The 22,631-nt window shown below is 38.9% G+C and overlaps 1 protein-coding gene across 3 annotated transcripts in view; it reads right to left on the bottom strand.

Moving 5' to 3' along the window:
• LAMA2 (laminin subunit alpha 2) overlaps positions 1–22,631 on the bottom strand; it is a 546,302-nt gene that overhangs the window by 135,147 nt on the left and 388,524 nt on the right. For 2 of the 3 annotated variants that reach the window (XM_077162869.1, XM_077162870.1), the window contains 3 exons: positions 19,516–19,640; positions 14,192–14,278; positions 11,687–11,880 (listed from right to left, as the gene is read on the bottom strand). In XM_077162869.1, coding sequence (XP_077018984.1) covers positions 11,687–11,880; positions 14,192–14,278; positions 19,516–19,640 — 406 coding nt within the window. The remainder of the gene's footprint in view (positions 1–11,686; positions 11,881–14,191; positions 14,279–19,515; positions 19,641–22,631) is intronic. The other variant, XM_077162871.1, reaches the window with a different exon arrangement.

Genomic DNA, 22,631 nt, shown 5'->3' with positions numbered 1-22,631 from the left:
CCATATGTCAGGACACACAAAAAGTCTCAATAAATTGAGAAAATATGAAATCATACAATATATTTTCTTTGACAACCTGGAATGAAGCTAGAGATCAATAACAGAGGAAGAACTGGAAAATTGATAAATATATGGAAATTAAACAACATACTCTTAAACAACCAATGGATCAAAGAAGAAATCACAAGGGAAATCAGGAACTATCTTGAGGTAAAAGGAAATGAAAGCACAATCTACCAAAACTTGTGGGATGCAGCAAAAACAAGGCTGAGGAGGGAAAAATAACCATCAATGCTTACATTAAAAAGGCAGAAAATCTCAAATCAGAAACCTGATCTCACAACTGGAAGATCTAGAAAACTAAACACAAAGCAACCAGAAAGAAGGAAATAATAAAGATCAGAATGGAGGTAAATGAAATAGAGAATAAAACAACAGAGAATCAGCAGAAGTTTGTTCTTTGAAAGATCAATAAAACTAACAAGACTTTAGCTAGGCTGACAAAAAATGACTCAAAGCACTAAAATCAGAAGTGACAGGGGAAGGGGAGGTTACTACTGACTCCACAGAAATATAAAGGGCTATGATAGCGTACTACGAACAATTATGCACCAAAAACTTAGAGAACCTAGGTGAAACTGTCAAATTTCTGAACACACCAACTACGTGCACTGAATCAAGAAGGAAATAGAAGACTTCAGTAGAACAATAACAAGTAAAGATGCCGGATCAGGAATAAAAAATCTTCTAACAAAGAAAAGCCCAGGACCAGATGGCTTCCCTGGTGAAATTTACCAAACATTCCAAGAAGAATCTGGTCAAACTCTTCCAAAAAATCGAACTGGGGGGAACATTCCTTAACTCATTCTATGAGACTATCATCCTAATACCAAAGTTAAATAAAGATGCCACAGAAAAGGAAATTTCAGACAAATATTCCTTATGAATATTGATGTAAAAATCTTCCACAAAACACTAGCAAGCCAAATCCAACAGCACTTTAACCGAAATATACACCATGATCAAGTGGGATTATTCCAGTTATGTTAAAAGAAAATCAATTTATGTAATATAAAACATTAATAGAATGAGGAAAAAAACCCACATGGTAATCTCAATTGATGTAGAAAATGCATTTGCAAAATCCAGCAGCACTTCTTGATAAAACACTCAAAAAACTAAGATTAGAAGGTCACTTTCTCAACATTATAAAGGGCATATATGAAAACCGCACAGCGAACATCATGCTCAGTGATGAAAAACTGAGACCTTTCCCTCTTAAATCAGAACAAGAAGAGGATGCCCACTGTCACCATTGTTAATCACGTTATACTGGAAGATTTAGCCAGAGAAATTAGGCAAGAAAAAAGAAATAAAAGTATCCAATTTGGAAAAGAAGGAGTAAAACTTTCCCTATTTGCAGAACATATGATCCTATTTACAGAAAATTTTTAAAAATCCACAAGAAAGCTTTCAGAGATAATAAATGAATTAAGCAAAGTGACAGTACAAGATCAACACCTAAAAAATCAGTAGTGTGGCTATACATAAGCAATGAACAATTGGATGAAGAAGTTTAGAAAAATATTCCATTTACAATAGCAACTAAAAGAATCGATTATCTAGGAATATTTCTAATCAAGGCTATAAAGGACCTGTATCCAGCAACTACAGAACATTGTTAAAAGAAATCAAAGATGGCCTAAATAAATGGAAGGACATTCTCTGTTCATGAATTGAAAGACTAAACATTGTTAAGATGTCAATTTTACCCAAAATGATTTACAGATTCGAGGCATTCCCAATCAAAAGTCCAATAGCCTTCTTCGCAGAAATGAAAACGCCAATCCTCAAGTTTCTATGGAAGGGCAAGGGACCCCGACTAGCCAAAACTGTCTTGAAAATAGAAGAACAAAGTTGGAGCACTCACACTTTCTGATTTTAAAACTTATTACAAAGCACAGTAATGAAAACAGGATGGTACTGGCCTGAGGATAGACACAGAGCCCCACGGAATCAACTTGAGAATTTAGAAATAATCCCTCATATTTATGGCTGATTGATTTTTGACAAGGGTGTCAAGTCCACTCGCTGAGGAAGAACAGTCTCTTTAACAAATGGAAAAACTGGATATCCATGTGCAAAATCATGCAGGTGGACCACAATGTCACACCACTTAAAAAATTAACTCAAAATGGATCAAAGACCTAAATATAAGAGCCCAAACTGTAAAACTCCTAGGTGAGAATATAGGAAGCCATCTTCAGGACCCTGGTTTAGGCAATGGTTCCTTAAATTTTTTTTCCCAAAGCACAAACCACAAAAGAAAAAAAAATAGAGTCATGGGACTTCATCAAAATTAAAAACTTTTATGCACGAAAGGATTTTATAAAAAGAAAGCAATAACCTACACGATGGGAAAATATTTGGAAACCACATATCCTATAATTGTTCAATATCCAGAATATATAAAGAAACCTGCAAATGTATACCAAAAAATAAACAACACAATTATAAATGGGCAAAAGAGTTGAACAGCTATTTCTCCAAAAAAGATACACAAATATCCAGAAGGTGCATGAAAAGATTCTCTGTATCATTAATCATTAAGAAAAGGCAAATCAAGATGACAATGAGTTAACTTTTTTCACCCATTATAATGGCTACTATTAAAAAAATGGAAAATAACAAGTGTTGGAGAGCATGTGGAAAAATAGGAATGCTCATTCATTATTGATGAGAATATAAAATTGTGCAACAGCTGTGGTAAAGAGTTTGGCAGTTTCTCAGAAGTTAAATATAGAATTACCATGTAACACAGCAATCCCAATTCTAGGTATATACCCAAAAGAACTGAAAGCAGGGACTCAAACAGATATTTGCACACCAATGTTTATAGATGCATTTTCACAGTTGTCAAAAGGTTGAAGCAACCCAACTGTCCATCAACCCAATGAATGGATAAACAAAATGAGGTGTATATATACACACATATATGATGGAACATCGTTCTGCTGTAAACAGGAATGAAGTTTTGACTCCTGAAGAGTGAAATAAGCCAGACACAAAAGGACAGATACTGTCTGATCACTCACATGAAATAATCAGTACAAGCAAATCCAGAGAGTCAGAAACCAGGGGATGGGTAGAGGTAGGGAATGGGGACTTAATGTTTGATTGCTACAGACTTTCAGTTTGGGGTGATGGAAAATTTTTGGCAATGCATCGTGGTGATGGCATCACAACATTGCGAATGCAACTGACTCCACAGAATGGCATATTTCATTGGGGTTAAAAGTGGGAAATTTAGGTTGTGTATATGATAGTAGAATAAAAATTAAAAATAAAAGATCAAAATAGGACTGTACAATGCAGCGGACCCTAATGTGAATTATGACTTTAGTTAGTAGTTACAATAATATTCTTTCATCAGTTATAACAAAGGAACCACACTAGTGCAAAATACTAATAAAGGGGGGGGTATGGGAGCTCTAATTTCTGCGTGATTTTTCTGTAAACCTATAACTTCTCTAATAAAAAATTACAAAATAAAGTTTGGTCCAACTTTCAGTGAAGACATATTTTTGGCAAATGTTCTCAGGGTGTAAGTAGGCAATTTGCTCTATTTTCACTTTGAAGCTTTTGAAAAAATACTTGACAATATGACATCTCACAACACGCTGAGGGCAGTGTGTTCTCTGGGAATCCTTTGTTAGCCCTCTGTCTAATTTTTCTATAATTTATATCCCACACATTTCCCAGAAGGAATTGAGTCGGTTTTTGATAATGGTACGTGGCTGGTGGTTCCTTGCTGGTAATTCTAGAAATCTGCAGGGAAATGTACCTACGGTTTTCTCAGTTTTTCTTCACGCAAGAATAAACCAGGGACTGGAATGCAGAATGAGATCTGATTTACTGTAATGTTCTCCAGAATAAATTGGGGGGCTAGAATGCTAAGATGCATGATGAATGCTGACTTCCTCCTCATTTATTTTACCCCTCCCCATCTATTTGGTTCTTCATCTTCGGTGGCTGAAATGAAAATATATTTAATTGCTCTTTAAAAGGCTCATACATTCCAGTTTATATCTCGGTGTCCAAAGGTCTATTATTCCATGTCTTACAGTCTTGCATTTGCTTTTTGGGGAACAAAGAGCAAGCACATTTCCATAAGTGAACAGTAAATTTTATTAGCATGCTCCAAATAATATACTAACATCTGTCCAAGTGGGTCAGAAAGACTTATGAATATGACAGCTAGGGGATTTTTTAAAGCTTCTGAACCCATCTAGCTCATGCAGTTATAAGATACACATAAGGGAAAATGTGTCCTTTACTTAATGGCTTACTATTTTATTTTGACACAAAATATTTTACTTACACCACAAGCTACTTTCATTTGCCCTCAAAGAATCTGATGCTCAATAACAAACATTGGAAATGGGATGCAAATTAAAACCAAATTTAATTTACTATGATAGAGGAGATTTAAAAGGCTCACCAAAACATGGAGTATTCACATCATATAAACAACTGTGCTGTGATAAAGGTCCAGTAAGTGCTCAGCAGAAATCAACACCTGCCTTATAACCAGGGCTCCCAAAGGACCTCTCCACACGATTTCAGCACCACCGATAAGATTATAAAGTGAGAGCCTGCCGAAAATGCATGGGCACAAAAGCGAATATTTCAAGACTATGATTATATTTTACATGGCTAAATGTTTCCAAGGCTTAGACTATAAAAGTGTCAGGATAAATTTGTGTCTAATATTAACAAATGCGGCACTAAATTCAGATCGTTATAACTGGGCACACATAAGGGGCAAATCAAGCAGCTAATATTACAGATCTTTCTGTTAGCAATTAGCACAAAATATTTCATTTTGACTGGACTCCCCCATGCATAATAACCACTGGCTTACTGTCACAAAAAATTCATACACTGCATCCAAACCAAAGTGGCGGTGGCTGAAATGAGTAGACTGAGTATTTTTGAAAAGGCCAAGCCTATTAATAAACGAGGTAAAGACACATAAATTATTTCCTTTAATCAAAGAGGGATAAAATGAGTAAATATACAAACGGTAAAATGTGTGTGTTTATGTGTGTGTGTCTGTGTTTAAAGGCGAGTCTTCTACATGGGTATAACGTTGATAGTTTCCTGGGCTTGAATTTTTTATTTCTCCTTTTCCCCATTCACCTTCAAGAGGAAATTGTATTAGTGTCATAGGGTTACCTATGATGAACATATATTCAGGATTTATGTTATGGGTTTAACTGTGTCCCCTAAAAGGTATGATAACACCCTAACTCCTTGTCCTGTGAACGTGACCTAATTTGCAATAAGATCTTTGATGAGTTAAGACGAAGTCACACTCTACTAGGGCGGCCCTAATTCTTCACGACCAGAGTCCCGCAGGGAGAGGGGACTCTGGGGCGCAGGTTCAGACAGACATGCGAGGCTGACAAGGCCACGTGACGTCGGAGGCCGAGATGGAAGGGCTGCGGCTGCAGGCCAAGGAGTGCAAGGATTGTTGGCACCCTACTGGCTAGGAAGAGGTGAGTAGGGATTCTCTCCTCTAGGTTGCAGAGAAAGCACGGTTCTGCAGAGATCTTGACTTCAGACTTGTAGCCTCCAGAACTATGGCATAAGTTTCTTGTTTTAAGCCACTAAGGTCAAGGAACTTTGTTATGGTAGTCTTATGAAACTAATGCAATTGGTTAGATTCATTTATTCTATAATATTTTAAAATAAGTATATTCTGGAATAATAATTTGATTTTCAGATCCATTATGAAGGCCTTTTCGCCTGTTATTTCTTTGAATAGAGGGAAAGGTCTTCTGTAGGCTTCACATGAGACTGGTGGATCTGTTCATATGCCAAGATGTGATATACATATTTTAACTAAATAAAATTCTGCACATGCATAAATGTGAAATGCAAGTTTAACATCACTGAAGTATGGTGTCACTTTTTTAAAAATAGGACCTCTGCGCGAGCAGAAGTAGAGCGTCCACGCGAAGCACGTTTCTCACCACCACGGTGTTGCCCGCAGCTCAGGCCGTGGGAGTGGACTCGAAGAGCGCGGTCCACAGCGACAGACACGGGCGGGTAATGCGTCTAGCTTCACAGCCCCCACGACAGTGCAGGTTCTGTGCTGTTTGCCATCACCTCATCTTATATTCACAGCAATTTTATGAGGTAAGTACTATTAATATCCTCATTTTATAGACAAGAAAAACAGTTGCAATCAGGGTACTTATGAATCTATAAATAACGCTATGCGATGAGCTTAAAGAGAAGAAAAAACTAAAGCATCCAGGGAAGTGGTTTTCAGTGACTTACAGGGCCTAGAATCAGAGCTAAATACAGAAAACCAGAACCAGCCAAACCTCAAGAAAATATCTCACCAGAAACTGATGTGCACAAAAACATTATGTCCTTGAAGGAAAGGGTAAAAAATTGTGACGATGAAGATGATGAGATTATGGCCAGAATTTAGCAAGCACCTATTGTATCCATGTACTTTATATATACATACACAGCATTGTATTTCCACCTTATAGACAATGAAATGTGGTTTGGAAAAGGTAATTGACTAATCTCACATCACATGACTTGGCTCATGTCAAGTCAGGATTCAAGCCTGCCAGAGCCACTTCGTAACAGAAGCTTCCTTGCCTAGTAGATGTCTGCGTTAGGGACACAACAGAAAAGATGATGAGGCTGCCAACTCCAGGATCACATGATTCTAGTGTGCTTTGAGGTCAGTAAAATTCACAGGGCCAGGCAGACTGAAAACTGTCCTTCACCATGAAATTTGTCTTACTGTTAAAATAAAGCCTGGTTGCAAATAAAGGCAATAGTGATCCGCCTTGCTTATGACAATGCAACCACAAGTTCCTTAATCCACTAGCAGAACAGCTTTCTCAGTGTGGTTTATAAGCCCCTGAGATGGAACCACAATAACTAGCAAAACTATCGAGGAATATTGCAGCATCCTGGACTTACTAGTCTGGACTTATGCTAAGAAGGTTGCCAGCAAGAAACTCAATTACCTTTTGCTAAGAAGACAGCTGAAGAGAAGGTGCAAACAGTTTGAGCTGAAGCTGCTTTGATGGATTTCTTGAAACCTGGCTTTGAGCAATGTGGCACAGCCCAGGATTAAGGGAAAAAACAGACAGACTGGCCTTTAAGTAGGAACCAGTACTTGGGGACTAAGTGCAGGCAGTGGAAGGAAAACATTTAAGGGGCTACGATGGACACTGATCACATGTCCAGGAAAGTCACAGTTCTTTAAATACAGGTGTGGGAGCAAATGACGCTTGTTAATCATCTTTTAGGGTAGGAAGCCTGTTTTCCTTGCAATGATCAATCACATTCCACTATTTTGTTTCCACTGCCGTGCACAGGGAGCAATAACTGGCATTAGGAGTCATCTCTGACCCTCAACCTACATCAGTGTTCTAATGACAATACAGAAGGACCGCGGCATAACTGTGATCCCACCCTTGATTGTGATCCCAATCAAGAGCAAGGCATCTTGATTGTGTCTCCACTGGCTCAGTATCAATGCAATATAGAACTTTAGACTTCAGATTTCACCTAGGAGCTGGAAGTTGCATTTCTCACTGGGCTAAGGTGAATTATCCCCTTTGGCTGGGCACACCTGAGGTTCCAGGTAAAAATCACATTCATGATCACTTTTGCAACATTGGTAAGCAAGGCAGCATTTTGTTTCATTTTAAATAAATGACTATAACTAATAAAACTGATATATCCCTAATACCTCATATGCAATGAGTAAAAATATGGAGCAGCAATTTGGTATTTATAAAATTCTATTTTGGGCACTCTTTATGGTATAACATCTTGCCAACAGCTACTAATTTTAACTTCTGTTCTCTCTGAGAGTAATATATTTTACTACACCACTTATAATCTATTTTAAACATCACATGAGTTTATTTTTTGTGTTAACTTTCAGTCTGCAGAAAATGGGACGTGAACACATTCGAGTTCTGTATTGCACGAAACCAAACTTTACTATTAAATAATAATGGCCTTCTTGCCTATTCCCGAATTTCAGAAGGGCAGGTGGCCGTTCTTATTTTATAAAATGACATGTAAATTATAAATGAGGGTTGTAAAAGGAGGGTGAATTTTTATTAACCCAATTTCCTAGGGAGAAATGCTGACTTGGGAGGTCCAGTAAAAGATCTCTTCAGAACTCACCAGAATGTATAAGGTGAGAACCCACTGTATGGCTGTCCAAATAATTCCTATTAGGGAAAAAAGGGAAGTCAGTGAAGGGACCCTGCAGACAAGATAGGATTCCACTGAACAGTCTCTGATGAATAAGAATATATTATGACTGTCATAATATTTTTAAATAGTAGGGAAGAGGGTCTCACTGATTAGCAGAAAAAAAAAAACCCTACTTTTTTACCTTACATTTATTTAGAATTTGTCATTTTGTATTTTTAGCTCATTTTATCTTGACTTTTCGGTAAAGGTAAAATAGGCTCCAAGTCCAAAACAAGGAAATGAGCAAAGGACAGGTTTCAAATTAATGTTAACTACATTGGAAAAACATCTCTCCATGCCTTGCAGTGACAGTCAGTGCAGGCGTTAAGAAAGTAAGATTTGCAAGACAGAGGAGGTTCAAATCACGGCTCTGCCACGATGCCCCTGGACACCTTGGGAAAGTGGCTTAGGCCACCCAAGTTCAGTTTCCATATCACACAGGTGGAGACGATCATGTACCAGGATGCTGCGTGAATTAAACAAACAATACAGAAGCTGCTAAACTTGGTGCCTCTCCAATGGCCAGCTTTCAGCAAAGGCGAGCCTTTAGAATAATCTCTATTATGATTAGTCCATCCATGCGAGTGAAAGGGACTTCAGGGAATGCCTGGAACCTGGGGGCAGGTATACTGCTTATGGACAGCAGGCAAGACTCTGCTTTCTTCCCAAGATAAAGATGACCTTGGTGGGGTTGAATCTGGCTCATCAGCTATGAAAGTCTAGTGTCTATAAGTATTTTTTGACTAAGGGCACAGATTATCTGCATGTACTCTGCATGATATATGGAGATATCATATTTCAGACATAAAAATAGGCCTGTGTCCTGCAAGACACTAGACATTTCGGATTCAGTAAGACCCTACTTTGCTCCCTGGACACTGTGTGACTTCCTTAGGGACTTAGGTGACCAGGGGAAGTTCTCCCGTGACACTTGATCTGCTTCGTGTGGTCTTCTCTCTACAGCATAACTTTTACCCTTTTTAAATAAAGAAAGAATGCAATCTAACTTTATAGTCTATAGATTCTTTCCACCAAAGGCAGCATACCCGAGACTCTGCAATGCTGACGCCCAAGTCAATTTTTCTGCACTGATTTTTAAACATAACTACACAAATCCATGATGTGGACCAAATTAAATAGAATGTCCTAGAGAATTAACTAAAGAAAGCAAAATCACATCTTCTACAGCACCAGCTACTCAACTGTTAATATATGTCTGATAAGAGAAACACCTTATTTTCTACACTCAGCTGCATTGAAGAGCCAGCACCACAGACATTTCTCTTACTACAAATCCATTCTCGGACCTGACACGAGCTACCTCCCCCATGCTCATCCCTGGACTTATAAAATTCCACCACGATCACATGTGATAAAACAGGCTCTGCAGCTCACACGTGCCAGGGAAGACTATTCATTCCTCCCTTACTCTGATTTAAATCGCTTAGGGTTTTAGAAATGCATTTAAAAGAGAACTGAGGTTAAGTTAGAGTTACGTCCTCACTTATTGCATCTTGTTTACTACATCATTTCAAATCGAGGAGCAGAAACTGACTCTCAGGGGGAGCCAACTCAGCAGACCCATGGCATGTGTTTCCATAACAGGAGAAATGTTAAAAGACAAGAAAAGAAGACAATATGAAGATATCTGTGTAACAATTCTTATATTTAACCTAATGAAAGGGAAAGGGAAAATGTTCCTAGAAGAAAGTGAAATCACTAAAGCTTATGAGCAGCGTGAGGAAAATCAATACAGAATTATTATAAAATAATTATAAGAGCTTTAATAAAATGGTCTAGGTATCAAAAGCAATCCTGTAGTTTAATGCTTTTTGCAGATGAAAAACCACTATTATTTAATCCTCTAGAAGAACAACAAAACTTTCAGGAAACAGTCACTGAATTGCATAGCAAGCAGGGCAGTTGGAAGTACTTTTCCCTATGGGACAATGTACCTTACCTATAAGGCTGGTGGGGAATTCACACTATTGCTAATACCACAAGGGGCCCCTGGAGATTAGAAATTTACAGATGTGACAAGAAAAAACAACCAACTTTTCTTGTACTAAAGGTATTTAAAATGAGTGTAAAGATAGGCCATCAATAGAAAAAGAACTTGGAGTCGTCAGCGATGTTTTAAGAAAAGTTAAGTTGATAGACAATTCCTGTTAGGGAAATGATCAGAAAATAATCCCATTATTTAATCTTTCCCATATTTGGAGGTGTTATTCTTTAGTTTTCATGCTTCGTATTAAACATGACACTTTTCTTTTAAGTTTACTTCTAGGCAATTTATAAAGTTAATGATTTAAAATTTAAGGATGGTTTAGCTTTGGGTTAACATTGGGAGTATCTATATATTATCTAGTTAGGTATATACACGTTAATAATTTAACATGAAAATAATCATAAAACTAGTTGGATTAATAAACCTCCTTAATCATCATTAAATACGCCATTATACCTAGGGGAAAAGTGAATATGTCTATATTAATAATAGAATATGAAAATGCAATGTATATTTTATATTACATTCAGTCTCTCCTTTCCCATCAACCTCTACATTTATTTGAATAAAATACATTATCATTAAAGATGATTGAAAAGAAAAAAAAAATAACTCTATTTTCCCAAGCTTATCCAGTCGTAAACTATGCTATTAATACACACACACACACACACACACACACACACACACAGGATGTTAAAACCAGAAAATACAACAAATTTTAAAACAGGGTAATGTTGAAATAGAAGGTATTAAAGTATTTTACATTTCTTATTGTTAAAAAGAATGAAGACAGCTAATGGAAATTCCCTTAAGGAACAGAATGACATAGTTAACACCTATTTTAGATTAGGATTTATGGAATATCCAAGAATTACATTTCTCTACGGGAATCTGATGTACTTTCAATATGGCAGCACTGAATCCAGAAGCAGTAAAAGAAAACCCATGAGCCAACTACTCTCCATTTATTGTACAAGTGAGTAAAAAGACTTGGGGCTTTTTTACTGCTCCCAGGTTTGGCAGCTCAAGAGAAAGGAAGGAAGCAGTAGGCACATGGACGCTTATGAGAGCTGGGATAAGGAAAATCAGTCCTAATTGAAGGCATAAAGGGTCTGTCCAGACGATGACAAATTCAGGAGGATTCTAAAGCATTTAATGTACCGGATCTTTAATCTGTCACCAAGGCGATGCCAGATTCAGGCAGAACTGCCAGCCCTGAGGTGGGCCACAGGCAAGCCCCGAAGTAGCCGAGCGTGAGCGCAGCATGGGGGGCTGAGCGGGCTGGAGAGGGGCGCGTGGACAGCGGGGGCGCGTGGAGGTGGGTGGGAGTGTCACAGCGAGGTGGGGCCGGGTGGGCATACGTACACACACACTGCACGCCCTGGCGCGCGTGCCAGCGCTGGCAGCCGTCACACTTGCGCCCCGTGGCCCCGGGCCGGCACTGGCAGGCGCCCGAGACGGGGTCGCAGGGCCCAGGCAGCGAGCCGTGGGGGTCGCACTCACACTCTCGGCAGGAACCTCCGGGGCTGCTCGGGCTGCCCGCGTAGCCGGGGGCACACCTGCGTCGGAAAAGCAACCGACGTCAAGGCAACGGTTAACAGCAAGTCCTGTCTCTAAGCTCTGTGTGTGTGTGTGCGCGCGTGCGTGTGCGCGTGCTGTGAATGAAACAAAACTGATATCAAGAATTGATGGCTCCGGAGTCAGCAAACTTTTTATGTCAAGGGCCAGACAGCAAATGCTTTGGGCTTGGCAGCCCAAGAGGCTAAACAGACGCTGTTGTGTAGGAACTTACACAAAAAACATTCCCGACACATTTTTTTATTGATGGATTCCAGACAATTATTGAGTGCAAATCATTTTGTAGTGCTGATCCACTAATGAGAAGAACGGAATTCTTTTTTGCAGCATCACATTTTACTTGTTTGGTGTGGAAAGGAAATAATTCTTATCACCAAACTGATTGTAAGTGGTTTTTCTCCTGGGCACGTGGGCTGGAATCGACCTGCGGCCTCCACGTGGCAAGCGAGCGTGCTGCCACTGAGCCACTGTGCAGCCCATGTTTCTCTGTAAAATCTGTTCTTAGCTCATGTGCCGTGTAAAATCAATTTGCCCTGCACTGCTCTAAGGTCAAAAGTTTTTAAGTCTTCTATTTTATATATATATATATTAGAGATGCATACGGTTATGTATTAACTCCTAGGCTCTCCTACACTCATGCATTTTATTTTATTTTTTTATTTTTTTTAACATGGGCAGGCACCAGGAATCGAACTCGGGTCCTTTGGCATGGCAGGCAAGCATTCTTGCCTGCTGAGCCACTGTGGCCCGCCCCACTCATGCATTTTAGATATCAAGATGGCCAAAACAAATGAAAATATTTTTGGACTTCTCATTGTTTTGGTTTATTTAACTGTTGCTAATGTGATTGCACGACTATATTCCTATATATGTCAGATACTGTGTTTAGAGCTCCACATACAGATTTACTTGGAAATACACTTTGCAAATGGAAAGGCCATGCCTGTATAGAGCCTCGACTACACCAGAATTTACAAAACTTAATTATTTATTCACTTAATGAGTGCCAACACTTGTATTGCCATTGGTGATTATTTCAAAAGAAGATTCTTAAGTGAGTGATAACATTACTTAATATTGGTTTATAGCTGCAAAGAGATTCATAATCTACTGAAGTGCTCCTAGAAGAACCCAGCAAAGGAGTGGGTGAAGCAGAGCATGACAGAGAGAGAATCCTGGCAACGGTGTGATACCAGGTGAAGTCCAGTCAGCCAGACTGATTCCATGGAGAGTTCTTGACAAAAATACCCTCTCAGACTGTGTGCTGCTTTGGGGCAAAGGGGTGGGATTTCTGTACTCTCTACCGCTTGGCCATTGACTATGGGCCACCAGGAGAGAGGGGTACGTTCTCAGACAGCTTTGGCCATCTTCTGGAAGAGGGGGCTCATTTGTAGGTGCCAGGGCAGGACACCAATGAGACCTTTACACACTTGATCTTGACAATAATAGTGCAAAAGTAATTGGTGTACCAGCTACTCCTGATATTAAAGAGGGAAAATGGAACCCAGCCAAGTTGGTGGAACCAGTCTATGTACATGGATCTTTCAAAAAGTTTTATACTGCTATTATGCTTAATAATTATCATGTGTATTTAATGTTAATAAGTAATAATATTCTGTTATGTTAGTGATAATATCTTTAAAATGCTAAAAATGGATGCTGCATCTTACAGAAAATATGGATCAGGAAGATATTAATTATACCCTTGCTAGACAGTCAAGTTGGAATTGTATTCCTTAATTTACCATTTGTGTTAATGCAGTATTCATTTTAATAGCTAAATATATGCACTATCAGATTTTGTAAGAAGTATGATAAAAGAAAGTATTCAAATAATATTGTTTGCCTGTTGAAGAAGAGAACTGAATAATAAATACTTTGTACTAATTAAAAATGCTTGGAAAAGTTTATATTCTGAATTATCTACACACTTGCTACGGTAGTGCTTTTGTGCCTTCACAGTGACTTGCAAGCAGTTATTGCTGGAAAATACTTTTCAATAAATTAAAATGAGTATTATGTGGTCAGTTTTTATTATTGGTAACTACTGATAAGCTTTTGGCAATCAATTTCATTTCTTTGTAGTTATGAATCATACATTAGATAATTTCTGAAATGATGTGGATTTTTAACGAAAATCTAAATATAACATGGATGTAACGAAGAGCTCTAGTGAGGAGAAAGTCTAAAGACATAAACCTAATTTTGCAAGCTTCACATGCAAGCTGCCAGGGCTTAGGAGGATGCGGGATTATGAGAGGGGCGCGCCCGCTGCAGGGTGGCACATCGTACCTTTGGCAGTGCTGGCCCTCGTAGCCGCGCGGGCACGCCGTGCACCGGTAATCGTCCTGCCCCTCCATCACACACGACGGGCTGAAGCTGAAGCAGAAAGAGGAATTAGCTACTCCCCTCCGTTACCGAGGTTACTGGGCCTCTTTTTGGGTGACCATAACTGCTACGTGGAGAACTACTGCTGAAGTTTTTATTCAAGGGTAGGACATCACAACTGAATGCTTCCAATAGTAGTGGATGGATAGACAGACAGACAGATAGATAGATATTGACTGTTTGATAAAGGAATTAACAGTTGTCACACTAAACATCTTATAATTTTGGAATTTTAATAGAGATAGGGCAGCCATGGAAACAGTAAACACTAGAAGATATGTCATTTTTCACTCATAGGGGAAAAAACATAACTGAATTCAAACACCCATGTCTGATGACAGAATAAGTATTACAGAATCTTTCAGGTAATAAAGGAAGCATGGAGCTATATAATTTTTTTCGTATTTGCCAATGGCATTTCAACACATGAAGTGTGAATATATGTTTCATTTAAATTCAAAAGTGCTTTTTCTAACTAACAGCTAGATTTCAGACTACATTTTACTTTAAACATAAAGCAATATAAGTTAGTGTGAGGAAAGAAGAGAAATCTTTTTTTACATGAAACTGGATAAGAACTGACTATTTTATGATCTTTTCTAATAATTAGGTCTCTTATAACTTGCCCTGTGCTTTCACTTCCACACTGGTACGTCACCAGTTTGCCTTGTTCCAGGATTTCTGATTATTTCTCTCTACAAACTATAGACATGAGAAGATTTAAAGACTAGACTAAACTAACATGCAGTTTTGGACTGTTTCAACTTCTCTCCCATGCGAATAGTGCTTCATTCCCTATTTGTTGCAAATGGTGCAATGTTGCAAACACCATAATTTGATTGGCTTGTCCTGCTAAATCAGCTGGTGCTGAAAAAAAGCAAGAAGGAGGAAAGGCCAGAGTCAGAACTCCTACTGGTCCATCAGGACGCTATTTAGGTTCTTTTAATGCATTAAATCAATAATGCATAAATGAGTGATACAGTAAACTCTTAATCTTTACAAAATGTGAACAAATTGTTCTGCTACTTAAACTCATTATCCAACAAATATAATTTTTATCTTCACTACTTAAACTCATTATCCAACAAATTTATTTTTTATCTTCACAAAAATAGACCTCTAAGCATATAATCGACAAAATTCTGTCAAGTTTTTAAATCTCCAATTTAAAACTTGATGCTTAGTGCATATGCACACACACACACACTATATATATATATGCACACATATATATGTGCATATATAAATGTGCACTTGAAAACAGATTTTATATATTTCAAGTGTAATTCTGGAAGGTCAACATAAATAAGAAGTACAGAAATGTACTATTTCTAGACCTCTCCTCTTCCCTTTTCTCCCCTCACCTCTCCTTCCTTTTCCTCCATTCCTTTCCCTCCCTTCCTGTGTTAGATTCAGTTGTCAACTTGGCCAGGTGAGCATACTTAGTCTTGTTGCTGCGGACACAAGCCAATGGTACGTGAATCTCATCTGTTGCTAATTACATCTGCAGTCGGCTAGGAGGCGTGTCTGCTGCAATGAATGATGTTTGACTTAATTGGCTGGTGCTTAAATGAGAGAGCGCAATGTAGCACAGCTAAGCAGCTCGGCATTCCTCATCTCAGCATTCCTCATCTCAGCACTTGCAGCTCAGCCCAGGCCTTTGGAGATGCAGAAAGAAGTCACCCTGGGGAAAGTTGTTGGAATCCAGGGGCCTGGAGAGAAGACCAGCAGAGACCATCCTGTGCCTTCCCACGTAAGAAAGAACCTCAGTGGAAAGTTAGCTGCTTTTCCTCTGAAGAACCAACAAAATAAATCCCCTTTTATTAAAAGCCAATCCGTCTCTGGTGTGTTGCATTCCGGCAGCTAGCAAACACTTCCTTACCCTTCCCTCCTCTCCATCCTCTTCTCTCTCCCCTAAATGATCTCCTTCAGTCTTGGAGGATTTAAATACCACAGTTACCTAGATAACTCATTCATTTCTATCTCTAAGCTTGGCTGGCAGCAGCAAACTCCTGAGGGGATGTGAGTGGTAACGCACTGTCACAGTGTAAAGAAGCTGGCCATGTTTCCTTTGGTAAGAGATAACAAGACTTGAAGTAAGGTCCTGGAGGAAGCCAGCAATCACTCATCACTCCTTACCCCTTACTTTCATTGCCTGCACAGATTGATATTCAAGTGAAATATTTCAGTGTCCATCTCCCTCCAACTATATCTCAGACTTTATTTTTATTATATCTCAGGAACGAGTGCCTCTCTTCTTTGCTCTGGCTACTTTCTTTGCTTCTCATCTTAATCCTTTCCTTTTCACCATATATGGCCCTTGCCTTGTTGACTAGCCCCATATCTTCCAGGCTTTAGGTGGTGATAGTAGAAGGTCCATGAAATCAATTTAGTGGGTTGTGATTGAAATTTAAATATAAATATACATGAGTAAAAATTAAATGAGTAATAGTAAATATGTATAATGTAAAAGTTCATTTCTTAAAAATGTCTTCCAACTCTCTATCATATTGTATTATATAAACATATGGATGGATAGATAGATGCATGCGTAAAATAGAGAGATGCACACAGGTTTCTGTATACTAGTTCATGATGTAAAAAAAAAGTATTTCTTACAATGTTTTGTGACCGATAAAGATCGCAAGTCATTGAACTAGCCCCTTTGATTTCTGAGTCCTGGATATTTTGTTTTTTTTTTTACAGCATCCTCTGCAAAGCAACAATATACTTAGATTATAAAAAGCAGATAAAGCAAAAAAAAAGAATACATGCTTTCATTATTGCTAACCAATCAAGATCATACTTATTATTCTGGAAATTTCTGAAAGCTGTCAACTCACACCTTTGTAAACTAATGTCTGCTCTCACCGTTGATTGTCAGAATTCACTAGTTCGCCCTCCTATTTCTTTGCCTCATAGTTACTCCATCCCCCTTGCCATGTCCACAGAACTCCAGGCTTGCTGGCCGCTCCTCTGCCTTGGCAGCTCCTGCCTCATGCCATGCCCTCCTTTCTCTTCTGACTTCCCAAATTCCTTAGCTCTGACTTTCCTTCTTTCCACGCGTCTTCCTTGGGTGACGTTCCTCTGGGAAATCATTTCTGACTTTCATTCATTTATTAGCATATCTCTTTCTTCACCTGCTCCTCCAGTTTTCACATTTCCATTTCTTGCAGCAATTTTTAGCATATTTCCATTCGGATAGAACCTTCAGATAAATTTAACCTATTTGCAACATAAACTGTCTTTCTTCCACAGCAACTATTTCGTTGCACGGCACCACCTTTTTGAGGGTCAATCTGTCTCAAACCTTGGTATTCAACCCGTCCGACCCTCAGCCCACATAGCTTTTAGTTGTCACTTCCACAGAGCTGTGGTCAACAATGTTCCTGCATCTGTCTCCTTGTCTCCTTTCGTGCCGCTGTCACCTACCTGTGGGCTCTAATTATCTCTTGCCTAAGATCCCGAGACAACCTCCCAATCAGACGCTCTGCTTTTCCTTCCCGCCTGTTTCAATTCATTGTACTCAGATCTAAGATAACAATCTTCCTAAAGTGTGGACCTGATCACGTTAACCTTTTCTTTTTTTAAAATACAAATTTGCAGTGCTTCCCCAATACACAGAAACTTAAACAGCAATTTCTTAGACTGATATTCAAGGATTTCTACAAGATAGCCTCCATTCTCCCATTCATTTTCATCTATATTAAATTCTATTTGAACTCCATTCTCTAATATCTATTACTTGTTAGTTCCTAAATATGCCTTGTGTTTTCCATTTTATGTTTCTGCTCATCTAATTCCCTATTATCTCCACCAGTAAAAAATCCACCCGTATTCCCTATTATCTCCACCAGCAAAAAAATAACAATTGTTTATTGTAAATACCACTACTTCTTCTTGTATTTCCTTGAATCTTCCCAAATTAAATGTTTTATTTTGTACCTTTGAATTCTCTTTACATTTTAGGTTGACTTCTCTTAAGACACACGTTTTATAGTGAGCTCTGACAAGAACTGGTATGTTCCCTTTTCTATCTACTGCAGCTTTTGGTGGAGTGGCTTTTTAACTAACTGTTAACTTTTTGTAATCCAAATGGTTCAAATTTTAACAAATAATAAAATCGACACCTCTTACTTAAGGCTGGGCATCAAGGTAAAAAATATTCTTTTTCATACACCTGCCCCTTGGCGCGTGGAACGACTCCGGGACGGCACGTTTTCCTCAGCCACAGCCACGTTACCTAAACGTTGACAGCTGACATCCCATGAAAAGCACATGAGTCTGGCCAAATGAAAGAAGAGCTTAGAGAGGAAAAGATGGTGATTTAGTCTAAAATGTTTTTACAATATTTACAAAGCTGAAGATGAAGAAGAAAATGGAATGGACACGGGTGGAAAGGTCTCTCCATAGGAATTGCTGTGGGATTCTTTCATACCGAAGGGAAGGTGCCTAGGGTTCTGGTACTGAACAAACAGCATTTTCAAAACCAAATTCTTAGGGGGAAAACTGTCCTACCATCTAGAGATTGAAGTTTATAAATACCTAAGAAGAAAGTGTAGACAGCTTAGAGAAAAGGTAAATGAAAACACCTAGGGGTTTTCATCATAAATAAACCAATGCAGAATGTTCAGGCAGCGCTGAAATAAAATATTCCAGCTTTTGTTTCCCCTTATGGCTGTTTCCATGGTACCAAGCTCAGGCGATCTTAACAGAAAGGGGCTGTGATTCCGTGAGAGCCTACCTTATTTTGGAGTATAACAAACCACATTGCTTTAATTCTACTAATTTTCAGTCATTTGCTTGATTTTTCTTTATCAATGTTGCATTAAACACATATAATGAATGGAAACAGTCTATAAAGGTGATATAATATGTACCCAAACAGTCCTTTATACCTGAATTTATGGCAGAACTATGTGCAAGCAGTAGACATATATATATATATGAAATTATGTGCATTTTGATAAACATTTATCTTATAAATATTTTTTCTATTAATATTAATATTTACATTTTAATTAATAAGGGCTATTGATTTAGAACAGGGTTTCACCATATGGTATGTCATGTGCTTACTTTTGTCAGCTTTTTATGTTGTTAAAAAATTTCTATCTTAGATTGAAATTTTGTCTATACAGAAAAAAAACTAGCCAAATCAGACACAGCCCATGCGTAGACAGATGGCGTCACTGATCAGGAAACCTGGTTGTTCTTCTCGGTCTTACTTGTTGCTGGAGGAGAGCAGAGGGCAAGCACATTGCCGGCAGTCATCTGGCTTCCCCTTGACAATTCCGTAATATCCGAGAGCACAGCGCTCACAGAAGTCGCCCGCAGTGTGATGCTGACAATTCTGTAAAGGAAAATGGAGAAAAAGGTTATTTTTTTATTTTTCCCCTGCAGAGCATAATTTATCATGCAGCTCCCCACCTAAAGTGTGTGTGCACGTATGTGAACAAACACACAGAAACATACACTTTATCACTGACAGAGAACTCAGTTCCCGATATAAATATTTTTAAAGATTTATCGTGTGAGAAACAAGTACTGGGTCACTGCAAACACACAGAGTGTAAGAGCTTCCCCTTTTCGCTACAGCAATCGCTGTGCAAGTTCTTCTCTTACTATAGATCGGGGAATAGACTTTAAGAGTGTTTACAATTTATTATATCATTTGACCACTTAACTTTCATCCCAGGTTTGAGCTATCCCAGGTGCTGGGAAAAGTGCCAGAAATAGTGGGTTCTCAGCACATCATTAGATTTTTAAAGTCAAACTATGATCGGAAGGATAACTGTCTTATGGCACAACAATAGCTGAAAAAGGTCAGACTAGCTACCATGAGAATGTTACTCAACTAACTAGACAGGGCACAGTCTGAAATTAGCAATCTCAGGACAATATTTTATTTTCATAGTTGGAACTTTAGGACACATTTGAGTAATAAGCCTTTAAGACATTTACATAAGGAAATGAGAACAGTTTCAGGACAGTGTATACATAGTTTTGAAATTAAAATTCTCATAAAGTAGAATAATATTTAACGATAGCAATTGTTCCTATAGTAAGGAATTATGAAGTGTTACATGCAAGTCATTGAAACAGACCCTGGGAAGAATTAGGAAGGAAGAAAAGGTAAAATAGCATCCTATATCTACGAATTTATTTCCACGCTGGGAAAAAAAAAGTTGACAAATAAGGAGCGAGGCTTCTTGGGTAAGAAGTGACCTTTGGCTTTGAGATGAAAAAAGAGGGAACAGAGGGAATTGGGAGTTAGACTTGAACTTGATTTTATAAGACAGGATTTGAAGAGGTCAGAAGGCTGACTTACTTCTAAGCAACATCAGAAGAAAAGCTGAAAAGCAAAACAGCCAAGAGCCACATAGATGTGCACGCTAGTGGGCTCGTCTGCAGGTGAGCTGGGCTGCAGCCGCGGGGCCTCTGCCGCCCCTGTTGGACCTGGAAGACGTCCCAGGTACGGGTGCTTCGCTCATGGGTCAGGAAGGAAGAACATACTATGCTTTATGCGTTCTCCAATGGCCACACAACGCTGGGCACGGAACGCATTGCCTTCCATGATGAAATAGAAGTGAAGTAATTTCACCACAGACATGGCCTTGTTTTTTCTACTTAGAAATTCTCTTGAAACTTTTTGAGGTTGGATGACATTCTCTGTGGCAAACCTTGATGCTGCCATGATGAGTTTTAGCCCGTTACTTTTTGTTTTTTTTATATTTCTGGTGCTATATTTGAAAATATATTGTCACCTACAGATACATCTTATAACAGTGTAAAATGGATCCAGTTTTCCGATAGGAAGGGGTACAAATCTCAAGCCTCCTAATGCTTTGCCTTGCTCTCGGCAGATGATAGCTCCCTACTTCCTGAGAAAAACAAAGCCCTCCTTTGGGGGTTCCCTCACTTTCCTGACAAGCCGTTCACCCTCCTGCCTGCATTCTTTCCCTTCCCTTTAATATTTATTCCTGCCCCTGCAAAGTGGTGTTATTTTCCCTTTCTAAAGGGACCCACTCCTCCTCTGGTTCCCTGCTGTCCCGCCTCCCCCCTTTCTCCCACATTTCAACCTCCCTGTCTTTGTTGGTATCAACATTTGAATTTACTCTAAACTGTCCTACCTCAAAAAAGCCTCAGGGGTCTCAAGTTGCTTGACAATTTATAACAGTTAACACTCATAGTGTCCAACTCTTCATTTCCCACTCATTCTTCAATCTGACTTCTGAGTCCATCATTGAACACAGTGCAGGCTCATAGGTAAGCTCCCTGTCACTACATCAAAATTTACTGACAATAATCAGTCCTCACAATATACGGATTTTCTGTAGCCATTGACATTTTAAAACTGTAATTTCTTTGAAATTTTCTTTTTTCATGGTTTCTTTGATAGTGCCATCTGCTGGTGTTCCTCCTACTTCTACAGCTACTGTTCCTTATTCTCCTCTGTGAACTCTCTTTCCCTTCCTGTTCAGTCACTTCTGGTGTCCTTGACTGCAACCTTGACTCTTGTCACCTTTTGCTCTGCACATTCTAACTTGGTGATTCATCCATTACAAGACTGCAGCTGTCATCGCTATGTCCCCAAACTCTAAATGTTATATACTCAGCTTGGATAGATCTAATGAGCTCCAGACTTACATGTCTAATTGCTTCTTGGATATATCTTACTGCTTATCACAGAAGCACCTTGAATTTGAAATACCAAGAGTTAAGCTCATCTCACTTCAAACCTGCTGACACCCCTGCGTTTCCCATTTCATCCGATGTGACTATCATGTACTCAGTTGCCCAGCCACCAAGGTGGCCCCTGCGCCCTAGACACCGTTTTATCACTTACCCCATGGTTCGATTATTTTTCTTTACTTCTCCTATTTCTATCTGGCCACCATCATCTTTTATCTGGATGATTAAAACATTCAGGTAAGGCTTCGGCTTCCAAATGTTCTCTTGCAGTGATTTCTGCACATTGCAATTAGAGTGACCATTCTCCAGAACATATAAAACCTTTGCACACCCATATTGGACCATCTGAAAACCCTCAAATAGGCAATATTCTCTCTCACTTCTGGGATCTTTCATCTGCAACTCCTTGGTCTGCGATGTTTTTACCTCCTTCTACTTTCTAACACCAACTCATCTCAGTTCCTGCTCTCTGCCAACACTCCCTGACACCCTAAGGCTGAGTGAAGTACTCCAAGCTCAGCACAGTGACTTAAACACTGTAGGAATTCAATGACTATTTTGAATGAGTGAATCAATGAATACAAGTTCTAGGCAGTGTGGATAAAATTGGTCAGGTTTCTTAAACAAGCCAAGTTTCATAAAAAAACAA

The sequence above is a fragment of the Tamandua tetradactyla genome, chromosome 5, assembly GCF_023851605.1.
Source record: "Tamandua tetradactyla isolate mTamTet1 chromosome 5, mTamTet1.pri, whole genome shotgun sequence".
Classification (NCBI taxonomy): Eukaryota; Metazoa; Chordata; class Mammalia; order Pilosa; family Myrmecophagidae; genus Tamandua; species Tamandua tetradactyla.
This window is presented reverse-complemented; position numbering and strand designations above follow the sequence as displayed.